The 12,655-nt window shown below is 42.2% G+C and overlaps 1 protein-coding gene across 1 annotated transcript; it reads right to left on the bottom strand.

Moving 5' to 3' along the window:
- Nucleotides 1-10,585: 10,585 nt before the first annotated feature.
- Nucleotides 10,586-11,050, bottom strand: LOC142625159 (uncharacterized). The gene has a single exon (XM_075798856.1). The coding sequence runs from the start codon at nt 11,048-11,050 to the stop codon at nt 10,586-10,588; it is 465 nt and encodes a 154-aa protein (XP_075654971.1).
- Between the last annotated feature and the right edge of the window lie 1,605 nt (nt 11,051-12,655).

Raw genomic sequence — 12,655 nt, 5'->3', positions numbered from 1 at the left:
GGATTTGAGTGAAGAATATGCAACCTTCTTTTAGTTTCTTTCATTCAGCAGACAAACTCTGTCATCTTTGCCATGCCCTTTATGGATTTAAGTAGGTCTCATGAGCTTGGTTTGCTAAGTTTAGCTTTATAGTATCTCACTTGGGTTATTCCACTAATTCCTATGATTTTGCCTTATTTTTTCATCACACTAGCAAAGGCACTATATTGCTTCTCTTGTATGTGGATGACATGATCATCATTGCAATGACCTCAGTGGCATTCAAAAACTCAAGTATTTTTTCAATCGATTTGAAATGAAAGATCTTGGCTATCTTAGATACTTCCTGAGTCTTAAAATCACTTCCTCCAATGATGAGTTTTGTTTTACTTAATTTAAGTACACCTCTGATGTCTTGCCTTGAGCTAGACTCACTGAACCACTGTCTGAATGGATACTCTAGTTGAACTTAATGTGCATTTGACTCTTTTCAGTGAAGAACCACTATCTGATCCCACAATTTACAAAACAATTGGTTGGCAACTTAGTTTATCTCATTGTTACTTATCCAGATATCTCTTATGTTGTTCAACAGTAAGCTAGTTTATGTCTGCTCCACACTCGACTCATTATAATGTTATCTTCCTCATTCTTTCATACCTTAAGGGCGCTCTCTTTCATGGTCTGCACTTCTATGCTCAGTTTCTTCTTGTTCTTCGAGCTTACTTTGATGTTAATTGGACAGGAAACCCCACTGATCTACAGTCCTCTACTAGTTATTGCTTCCTTATTGGTACATCTCTAATCTCTTGGCGAAACAAAAAATAATCTATTATGGCCCACTCTAGCACTGAAGCTGAATATTGTGCCCTTGCATATACCATATTTGAACTCTTTTGGTGCTGTTGGCTCCTCAAGGATTTGGGTAAGTTCACATCATCTGCAACCCTTTTCTAGCTATTGTCATTAGAGTCAGCTCTATCTTATAGGCAAATGAGTCAATCACCTATGGCCCCTAATAGAAAAGGGCCTCCAAATTTTAATTAATAGAGTCATTTATTCCATTGTGACAATATTAATTAATCTCAAATATTAGCCCATAAATAAAATAATATTTTTTTTATCAAATGAAAAACAAGAAAAAAGAGAGAAAGAAATGTTACATTCACAACATTTTTACAATAAATCTTAAGTGACAGGTTGGTATTGGTGGGCAAAAAAGTAATTTAAAGGATAAGTTCAAATTAGAACCAGTAATAACTTAACACCTAGGATTTGTTGTGAAAATATTGTAAATGTAGGATTTATTACATAAATAAATAAAAAGCAATACACAAAAAATGTCATAACATTTTTCACAATAGTTGAGTTGGCAAACTTTTATTAGTTCTCATTTAAGTTAACCTCTAACATCACATTTATATTTACCACTATCAATCTACCATATCAAGAAGTGTGAAAAGTTGTCAAATTTTTTGTGTCTATAGAATCAAAAAAAAAGAAGTGATTAATTAGTAATTTTACATCTAAAATAAGATTATAAAGTTTAAGTAATATTAATTTTTTTTAAAATCCAATTTAAATATATAATAGTGAGTCCAGTAAATGCTAATAGGTAGAGTAAAAAGTTTATGTTGAAGATATAAATCACGGAATGAGCAGACATATCGGGTGATAATCAATGGAGTCGTCAAATGATTGTTCATCAACTATGAACCATGATAGATGGATAATGCCCTAAAGCATCAATAAAATAAAAGAGTAAAATATTTATGATTTGATGTCAAACTACCTCAGTCAAAAAAGTGTAAAGAATGAAGTGTTGTCTCGTATCTTGGTAAAAGACTAGAAATTGTCAAATGAGCAAGATATCATTATTGTTTTATTCAATGGTAACGTAGAAAAAGGGTGAAAATGGGCAAATGTTCATTTTGCGCAAAAAAAAAAGGGTAAATACCCTATTTTTCAAACTAATTAGGAAAATGTTCCTTTTTTGAAACTCAATTTTCTCAAAATTAAGTTAAAAAAAAAAAAATCTGGAGCCCTGTAGTGGCGTTTTAAGGAGCCTATAATGACGTTTTAAGGACTTATAGTGGCGTTTTGGAGCTCTATGAACTCGAGTTCCATGCAAGTTTTTTTTTTACCTGTAACTCGATATCATGGAGCTCGAGTTTTAAAACGCCACTATAGGGTTTAACTCGATTTTGAGAAAATCGAATTTCAAAAGAGGGGTATTTCTTTAATTAATTTGGAAAAAGGGGCATAATACCTTTTTTTTTTTTTTTTTTTGCGCGAAAAGGGCATTTGCCCATTTTGGCATAGAAAAAGTGATTAAACAAGCTTGTAACTTTTTTTTTTTTGATTGTTTGATGTCAAACTACCATATCTACTACGTACTAGTATCTTGGGTAATTCTAGAAATTGTCAATAAGCAATATATTATTATTATTTTATTCCATTGTAATGTACTTTTTATTTTGAGAACATGCATCTAGCTTGTAAATTAGTTAGTGACCAAATAATCTTGACAGCTTAAAAAATAAAAAATAAAAAATAAATAGAAACTGAAAGAGGGAAAAAACAAACTTGCACTTTACAAATTATGTAGGCTTAGTTTTTATTTATTTATTTATTTAATGAATGTAAAGTAAGTTATGCAAGCAAATAAGAATATTGTAATTCAAGAGTCGTTTCTAAAAAAAGAAAAGAAAAGAAAGAAATTAAAGACTCTTACACCATCCACATATTATATATATAGAATTCGAGTTGACCTATTCCTCATTGGGCGATGATGAGATGAAATGGAAGAGTGAAGTTGAGAGTCGAAACATCAAACACGTAGAGTGCATGTAAATGAGAGCGAGAAAATGGTCCATGTATATGCATGGACCAAAGAAAAGTAGTAGCTGCTGGTAGTTATGTTAGCTGTAAGGACCAAAACTTGAGGCAAAATTCTTTATGATGATGCCGAAAATCGTCAATAAGTCACATGGTTCTCACGTGCTTAAGACAACACCTGCACAACACAGAAAAAGAAGACCTCAAGAAAGTACTAGTGTGGTACCGGCCAAATACCCTCCGAAAGTTAAGTCAGAAAACTTTCACAACTCTAGAGTGCCAGAGTTGGGGAGAATTATGCGTATCGTAATTTCTGAGGGTTTTGGGTTTTTATAGTAGTGTTGAACCAACTTTGGTTTCTTGACGAAGAGGGAACTTTCCTTGTAAGGAAGATTCTCATAAATGTGCGTATTTTACGAGATCCTTTCCATATAGAGATTCTATTGTCTATGGTTAATCGTGAAGCACAAGACATTTCCATTTAAAGTTCCTTGAGGACCAATCAAACCATGTGGGTGCCATGTGGCTTTGCCACCATCCACTTTGCATCCATTGACTTCCTCGTCTGTCCACCGCAGGTAATCCGTCCACCTACAACGCGTGTCGTCGTGTTGCTTTATCAACATAGTATAGTCGCCCATGGTAGGTTTTGTAAAATTTGATCGTCTATCTTAATTTTATCTTCTTCAGTTGCCCCTTCACTCTATGGGTCCGTCGCCATATTTCTTAGACGGACTTGTAGAGTGACGGTTTAACACAACCCTTAGGAAATGTATCTTGATTTGACAGGCTAGCCTAATGCTATTAATGCAGTAGGGGTACGTGGCACGTCTCTAGTGGTTAATTGCTCGTACCAAAGCGTCCCTTCGTCTTCCGTGCCATTCCCTCTATATATATGTGTTGCTTCTCCCTCTCATTTTTACTTTCCATAACAAATTTTCAGAGCCAGAGCGATACCGTCTGCTTTTTATTTCAGTTTTGCCTTCTCCGTCACTTCTTGGTGACCGTTCACTTATTGCGTTTGCCTGCTACGCTGTGTCCATTTCTTCTTCGTATCGTTTAGCTGGTAAGCATCTGTTGCCTTTCACTGAGCTTTCTTTTTGTTCTTTAATTTAAATATTGTTTGCCCGTCATCTATGTAGACCTGTAGAGTCTTAAGGGTTTATCCGTCACGTGTAGGTGACAGATGTCTAGTGAGGCGTCGAGTGATCAATCGTGGGTCCGCAAAGGAGCAGGCTACAATGAGGTGTACCCGTTTGGTCATGATGACCTCGACTCCTCTCATGATGAAAGGGATCCGCTGCTAGTTCTCCTTTGGAGGAGGATAAGGACATGGACGTGGTTGGGTCAGAGGGAGGATTAGGAGGTGACTTAAATAGTTCGTACGTAATCTATGTTGATTCTCCTGTCCAGTCCATTGTGGGTCCAAATGGCCTTAGGGAGTTTATTCTTCTCCTGTTGTGGACGGTAAATGATTTCAATTCTACTGTCAAGTGAAAACATTTTGAGATGCTTAGGGAGAGGTACCAGATCCTTGCCGGCATCCCTATTCATCTACCATTTAAGTCTGAAAAATGTTACTATGAGGGGGTTGAAGATGTCAGGGTATACGAGCAGATGTTTAAGATGGGACTTAGGGTCCCTCTTAGCGCTCTTCACCATCGTCTTTTTCAGTATTTGGGGCTTGCTGTCACCCAAATCTCTCTACATGCCTAGAGAGTGTTTTTTGGAGCGGAAGTCCTGTATGGAGTCTTAAGTGACGGGGAGCACAGGATGACGGTGGAAGAGTTCTTCCATTGCTACCGTCCATCTAAGATCAACTAGTTTAAAGGTATGCACAGCTTCCTACCAAGGAAGCCTGTACTTAGGCTGGTGTGTGACACTCCTAACTCTAATAGGAACTGGAAGAGTTGTTATTTCTTTATTCAAGGTGACGACTGGATGTGTCACCTTAATGACCAGGAGTTCATGCCCGTAGACAAGACTTGGGGCATAATGCCTCTGTCTGGTGGAAATCCGTCCTGTTTAAATTTTATCTTCTATTTACCGTCGCTGGTCTAACCGTTCATTTTTTGCAGCTCAAGACCATCCAGAAGTGACCTTGGAGCAGTGGAGCTTCTTGGAGAAAATTTTTGCAATTAAGTTGAAGAAGAGGACGTGGGCTAAGCTCGTCACCTTAGACAAGATCCATTGGTATTGCGATGGTCCCGAACCTACCGAGTTGCCCGTCGATACGACAGCCAGGCATGTAGACGTAAGTCCGTCACTCTTTATAGTATTTTCTTTCTACTTTTAATTTGCCTAACCCTTTTTTTCCGTCCACCTTGATGTAGAAATGGAGGAAGGAAGGAGGCGAGCTTACATAAAGCAGCAGGCTGCTGTGAAGAAAAAACAGGAGGGCAGCTTGCCTCCTAAGGTTGCCACCCAAGTCCCTCCATCATTAAAGAAGAGACCGTCGGAGAAGTCTGATCGTCCCCCTAAAAAGCCTAAGGTGGAGGAATCAACCGTCGGCATAAAAGCTAAAAGAAGACTCCTACTCTGCCTGGTCTGGGGAAAGGTAAGGGTTTTATGATGGGTCAGGCACTCATCGCCCAAAAGCCACCCGTCCTCCTTCGCGAGGACCCCTAGTATGCCCTTGAGCAGCTTTTGTCCATCATTAAAGCAGATGATTACGAGGACTTAAGCAACCACGCAACGGAGGTGATGGGAGAGATGGGTCTCTTTAGCATTGCATAGGTAAATATGTCTATCCCTTTCCTTTTTTTTTTGGTCCAATTGTCTCCGTCTTCTTTTAACCCTTTTTTGGGTTTCTGCAGGGGTGGTGATGATGAAGGGTCTGATGGACCGTTGTCTCTCCCATGAGACGACCTTGGACCGTGTCAGGGTGAAGGCAAAGGCGATGGCAATAGAGCTGGAGGAGTTGAAGGCCTAGAAGGTGGTCTAGGAGAAAAAACTTGTTGCATTAGAGCAATTAAGGGGTGAACGGGAGAAGCAGACAGAGGTGCTGAGGAAGGTCCTTGAGGACAAGGAAGGAGAAATCAAGGACGCTAAGGACTAGCTCCGTCAGGCTAAGGAAGATGCGATGCAGGAGTATCGTAACTCCAAAACCCTCCTAGCGGAGCTTGGCAGCTCGTTCGTGGACAGCTTTGATGACTACTTCCATCAGGTTAAGGCTTCTTTTCCTGACCTGGACCTGTCCCACTTCTCTATCGACCTCCAGGCCCAGACTCCAGCCCAGCCCGTCTACTCTTAAAGCACCAACGAGTTGTTTGCTGATGACACCGTCGCTGACCCCCAAGGTGACGAGGAGACAACTCCTACAAATCAAGCCACCTCTGTCGATGATGAAGCCCGTCCACTTGAGGGGGTCCAAACGGCTAAGGATGGAGAGAAACTTATGGATCAGAACTAGATTTTTCTTTCTTAGCTTAGCTTTAATTTTTCTTTCTTTTTCGTATGTAAAGATTTTTGGGAGAACAATGTTTCTATTTTACCACCGCCGATTGTTATTTAGGCCTTACATGTAGACATTTGCCCTTCACTAGGCTTTCCATAATATTTCGATATTTGGTATTTTGATCATGTATATGTTTGCCATATATCCGTCTACTTTGGGCTTAACAACTAAACCCATCTTCGTGTGAACTTAATAAAGACAAACTATTCATAGAATGGATTCACCCACTTTTTGGAATAAGTATAAGCCATCCGTTAAGGATGCTTGTGGACTTGGTAAATATAAGTCATCCATTCAGTATGATCCCGTCCACTTTTTGGACTTAATAAACATAATTCATCCTTTCAGGATGATCCTATCCACTTTGTGGACTTAGTAAATACAGTTCATCCCTTTAGGATGATCTCGCCCTCTTTGTGGAGTTAGTAAATATAGCTCATTCCTTTAGGATGATCCCGTCCACTTTGTGGCCTTAGTAAATATAGCTCATCCCTTTAAGATGAACCCGTCCACTTTGTGAGCTTAATAAACATAGCTCATCCCTTTGGATGATCCCATCCACTTTTTGGACTTAGTAAATATAGCTCATCCCTTTAGGATGATTCCGTCCATTTTGTGGCCTTAGTAAATATAGCTCATCCCTTTAAGATGAACCCGTCCACTTTGTGGGCTTAATAAACATAGCTCATCCCTTTGGATGATCCCATCCACTTTTTGGACTTAGTAAATATAGCTCATCCCTTTAGGATGATTCTGTCCATTTTATGGCCTTAGTAAATATAGCTCATCCCTTTAAGATGAACCCGTTCGCTTTGTGGACTTAATAAATAAAATTCATCCTTTTAGGATGATCTCGTCTATTTTATGGACTTGATAAATACAACTCTGTAGATATATATCCGATGTTTCTGAATAACTCATCTTATTGTGATAAATATGCAAGTAGAAATTGTTCTTTGAAAAAATAAGAAATTTCCCTCTGGGCTTAAAAAGTACTGTAGATAATAAAAACTAACTAAAAAGAAATAAACTGAAAATGAGGAGTGTTGTCGCTCGTGCCCTTGTCTACTGGTAGTACTTCTTTTGGTGCTCCATGTTCCATGGGTGTTGCAGCTTTTTCCTGTCCAGTGTCTCGAGGTGATAGGTGCCTCTCCTTTGCCATGACGTGATCTTGTAAGGTCCTTCCCAATTAGATCCTAGCTTTCCTTGGGTGGGATCTCTTGTCGCACCTATCACCTTCCTTAAGACGAGATCTCCGACTTGGAAGTCCTTGTTTCTGACTTTGGAGTTGTAATGCTTCGTCATGAGGTCTTGGTACTGTGCTAACCTTTGTTCAGCTGTCGCCCTGACCTTATCCACCAAGTCAAGTTGAAGGTGCATCGCTTCATTATTCTTACTACTGTCATAGTTTCCAACTCTGTAGCTTGTGAGTCCGATCTCGGCTAGGATGACTGCCTCGCTCCCGTATACCAGTCAAAACGGAGTCTCTCCTGTAGGTGTCCTTGCTATCATCCTGTAGGCCCACAAAATGCTTGGCAATTCCTCCGGCCATATCCCCCTTGCCCCCTCGAGCCGAGTCTTGATAATTTTGAGTAAGGATTGGTTCGTCACCTTGACCTGTCCGTTGGCTTGTAGGTGGGCAGGAGAAGAGTAGTGATTCTTGATTCCCAACTGTAAGCAGAAATCTCGAAACGAATCATTGTCAAATTGTTTTCCGTTGTCTGAGACCAGTACCCTAGGTATATCGTACCTGTAGATGATATTCTTCCATACAAAGCCTCGTACATTCTTCTCCGTGATCGTGGCCAGGGCTTCGGCTTCCTCCCATTTGGTGAAGTAGTCTATACCGAATACTAGGAATTTCAGCTGCCTGACTACTGTGGGGAACGGTCCCATGATATCCAACCCTCATTTAGTGAAAGGCCACGGGGCTTTCATTGGGATGAGCTCCTTTGTTGGTTTCCTGATGAGGTTGCCAAACCTCTGACACTTTTCGCAAGTTTTGATGTACATCTGGGCATCCTTCTACATGGTAGACCAATAGTATCCTGCCCTAATCAGTTTATGCACTAAGGACTGTGATCCTGAATGGTTCCGGCACACTCCTTCGTGGATTTCTCTCATGACATAATGTACTTCTTCGGAGTCAAGACACCTCAGGTATGGACGGGAGAAGACCCGTTTATATAAGATGCCTTTTATTAGTACGAACCACGCTGCCTGTACCTTTAGCTTTCTAGCGGCCTCCTTACCGTCTGGTAGCACACCGTCTTTTAAGTAGGAGGTTATGGGTGTGATCCAGTTGCTTTTGGAATCTATATTCTGCACACTGACGCTGTCTATTAATGGTGAGCTTTGAACAAAGGACAGTACCTAGCTAGGGATAAGCATGTGTTCTATTGATGCAGCCCTGGTGAAGTGGTCGGCTTGCTCGTTCTCCTGTGGGATTTGAACGAACTTTGCTTGGAGGTCGTTCATCCGATACTTCAATAGCTCCATGTATTTCTTCATCCGTTCGCCCTTGCATTTGTAATCGCCAGTTACTTGGCTTGTGACTACCTGAGAGTCGTAATACATGACCACATTTGTAGCTCTGGCTAGGTCTAGCTTTGCTATTAAGGCTTCGTACTCTGCCTCATTATTGGTCGTAGGAAAGTCAAATTGGATCATGCACTCAATCTTGTCACCTTCTGGAGTATGAAGCACTATGCCAGCTCCGTCTACCTGTTTATTGGACGATCCGTCCATGTGGATGCTCTATTGCAGCTATGCTCCTGCCCCCTGGTCCTTCGTATTGGTGAATTCCGTGATGAAGTCAGTGATGACTTGCCCTTTTATGGCCATTCGTGGGCGATACTTTATGTCGAATTCACTCAACTCAATTGCCCATAACGCCATCCGTCCAGCTGCCTCGGGGCTACTCATTACTCTCTGCAAGGGTTTGTCTGTCAAGACGACAACAGTGTGGGCCTAAAAGTACGATTTAAGCTTACGTGCTGCAGTTACCAACGCGAAGACGAGCTTTTCCTTAGGGGGTACCTCTTTTCTACGCCTCAGAGCGCCCGACTAGTGTAGTATACAAGCTTTTGCACCCTGTCTTCCTCCTTGACTAAGGCTGCACTGACTGCTGCTGAGGAGACAGCCAGATAGAGGAATAATTCCTCCCCTAGTTTGGAGGGACTCAACCCTGTCTTTGAATGCTTGCTGACATTTAGCCGTCCATTCAAATGACTTCTTCAATGTGCAGAAGAAAGGCAGGCACTTGTTCGTTGGTCTTGAGACAAACCTATTTAGTGCGGCTACTTTGCCATTTAGGCTATGTACTTCCTTAACGTTCATTGGCGGCGTCATCTTCATTATAGCCTGTATCTTGTTTGGGTTAACCTCAATACCTCTTTGGGATACCATAAACCCTAGGAATTTTCCAGTCGTCACCCCAAATGAACATTTGTTCGGATTTAGTTCATGTTGTACGAATGAAGTGTATCAAAGGTTTCCTTGAGTTTTCCAAATGGTCACTTTCCTGTAGGCTCTTTACTAACATGTCATCGACGTAGACTTGGACGTTCCTCCCAATCTGATGTGCAAACATTTTGTTCATCAACCTCTGGTACGTGGCACCCGTGTTCTTTAGTCCAAATGACATTACTCTATAGTAGAAGAGGCCCTGGTTGGTGACGAAAGAAGTCTTCTCCTAGTCAACTTCGTCTAGCTTGATCTGGTTGTAACTAGAAAATGCGTCCATGAAACTCAGCAGCTGGTGTCTTGCTGTTGAATCCACCAATGTATCAATTCGGGGAAGTGGGTAGCTATCCTTGGGGCATGCCTTGTTCAAGTCCGTGAAATCTACGCACATCCTCTACTTCCCGTTGGCCTTTTTGACCATCGCCACGTTGGCCAGCTAGTCGGGGTAGTATAATTCTCATATAAACTTTGCTTCCTGTAACTTGTGAACCTTTTCCGCTATGGCCTTGTCCCTTTCTTGAGCGAATACCCACTTCTTCTAATGGATTGGAGAAAAAAATGGCGATATGTTCAGCTTGTGGACTATGACCAAAGGATCGATTCTGGGCATGTCTTCGTGGCTCTAGGTGAAGACATCCTGGTTTTCTCTTAGAGATGATATTAGGGCCTGGTGGACTGGCAAGCTAGCAAGAGTACCTATTCTTGTCGTTTGCTCGGGCTTAGAGTCATCAAGGAGTACCTTTTCCAACCTTTCTACTGGTTCTGCCACCGCCCTTTGTTCTTCTCTGCACATCATCGGTAAATGGTCGTCCATCTCCAACATGGCGATGTAGCACTCGCGTGCTACTACTTGATCTCCTCGTACCTCCCAACTCCATATCCGGTGGGAAACTTGATCATCAGGTGGTAAGTGGAGGTTACGGCCTTCCATGAATTAAAGGTAGGGCGGCCCAGGATGGCATTATAAGCAAATGAACAGTCTACAACCAGGAATGTGACATTCTTGGTGATCTGTTGAGGGTAATTGCTGGCGGTTACAAGCAAAGTGACTGAGCCGAGTGGGTACACTTTTGTTCCTCCGAATCCAATGAGTGGTGCGTTAGTTAGAATCAACCGTTCTCTCCCAATCCTCATTTGCTGGAAGGCTGGGTAGTATTGTATATCGGCGGAGCTCCCGTTGTCCACCAGGACCCTGTGAGTATTGTAGTCCCCAATTTGTATGCTCACTACAAGCGCGTCATCATGTGGATGATGGAGATGTTGAGCGTTCTCCTCTGTGAACCCAATTATAGGGTTATCGATGCGCCCCATATTCGGGACCAAACCCGTCAGCTGGACGTTCTAAACCATCTGAAGATAGGTCTTGCGTGCCTTCCTAGTCGAACAGGAAGTTGTGGTGCCCCCTACAATCATCCTTATGTCTCCTATGGGTGGTTTGGGACGCTCGTTTTCCGTCCGGGGCCTTGCTCTTATGGTCGGTCCGTCCTCTCTTTGCTGACGAACCTCTGCAATTTTCCTTGTCTAATTAGGGTTTCTATTTGCTGCTTTAAATTGTAGCAATCAGACTTATTGTGGCCATGATCTCGATGGAAACGGCAGTACTTGTCTCTAGACCTCTTGTTAGGGTCACCTTTAAGCTTGCTAGGTAACGTTAGGGATCCTTCTTCCTTGATCTGCATTAGTACTTGATCGATTGGGCATTTAGTGGGATGAAATTAGCGAATCTTCCAGTGGGGGGTTTGGAGCGTCTGTCCTCTCGTCCCTCTCCTATCCTTGTGGCCTTCCGTCCCTTCTCCTGTGTTGTTTCTTCTTATCTTTCTCTCTTCCTGGGCTTTTCTTCTAGAGCAAGTAATGCCTTCTGCATTCATGTATTTGGTAGCCCTATAAAGTACATTCGACATGGTTTTCGGATCGTTCTTGTATAAGGAAAACAAAAACTTCCCCTTTCATAGCCCATTGGTGAACGCGGCCACGGGTATCTTGTTGTCAGCTTCATTAATTGAGAGGGCCTTCTTGTTGAAGTGGGTGATGTAAGACCTTAGTGTCTCATCCTCCCGCTGCTTGATATTCATCAGGCATGTAGTGAACTTCTTGTACCTGTGTCCCCCGATAAAGTGCGAGGCAAATTGGGTGCTTAACTCCTTAAAGGTACTGATAGAGTTCGGCGTCAACCTGCTAAACCATACTCTTATGGGACCTCTCAATGTAGTGGGAAAGACTCGACACATGATCCCGTCTGCTAATCCTTACAGGTGCATGAGTGTCTTGAACGACTTCAGGTGGTCTAAAGGATCCCTTGACCCGTCGTAGGCTTCTACTTGCGGCATACAGAACTTCAGCAAGAAAGGGAACGAAGTAACGGGTGCAGTGAAGGGTGAATCTGTTCGGTGTACTAGTTTGTCGAGATCACTTGATACCCATCCTCTGTGGGTGTTGGTTTGCTCACGGCGTTACTGTCCTCTGGCCCTTCCCTATTTTGCCTACCATTAGCGGGTTGAAGGCTGTCGCCCTCCTGCTCCTCCTCTTGATTTCGGGGCTCGGCGTCCTTTTGGCGCAACTGCTCTTCTAAGTCATGGTTTTGCTTGGTGAGGCATTCAACAGCTGCGGTAAGAGTCTAAACCTGACTCTCAAGGGAGGTGGTACATGGTTCGTCTCCTTGGTTATTGTTGGTGGTTGCCATCGAGTGAGTAAGCACCATGCAATTTTTTTTTCGGGAAGCGGTAATATGGCTTACCTAGTTTCCCACATGCGACACTGACTGATGATGCCGAAAATCATTAGTAAGTGACACAGTTCTCACGTGCTTAAGACAACACCTGCACAATACAGAAAAAGAAGATCTCAAGAGAGTAACGGTATGGTACCGGCCAAATACCCTCCGAAGGTTAAGTCAGAAAACTTTCATAACTCTAGAGT

This window comes from Castanea sativa, chromosome 2 (genome assembly GCF_040712315.1).
Source record: "Castanea sativa cultivar Marrone di Chiusa Pesio chromosome 2, ASM4071231v1".
Taxonomy (NCBI): domain Eukaryota; kingdom Viridiplantae; phylum Streptophyta; class Magnoliopsida; order Fagales; family Fagaceae; genus Castanea; species Castanea sativa.
The sequence above is the reverse complement of the archived record's forward strand: the minus strand, read 5'-3'. Positions and strand labels throughout refer to the sequence as shown.

Bases quoted from the DNA above. Each gene is read 5' to 3' on its own strand.
- LOC142625159 (XM_075798856.1), bottom strand. From the start codon at position 11,050: ATGGGGCGCATCGATAACCCTATAATTGGGTTCACAGAGGAGAACGCT.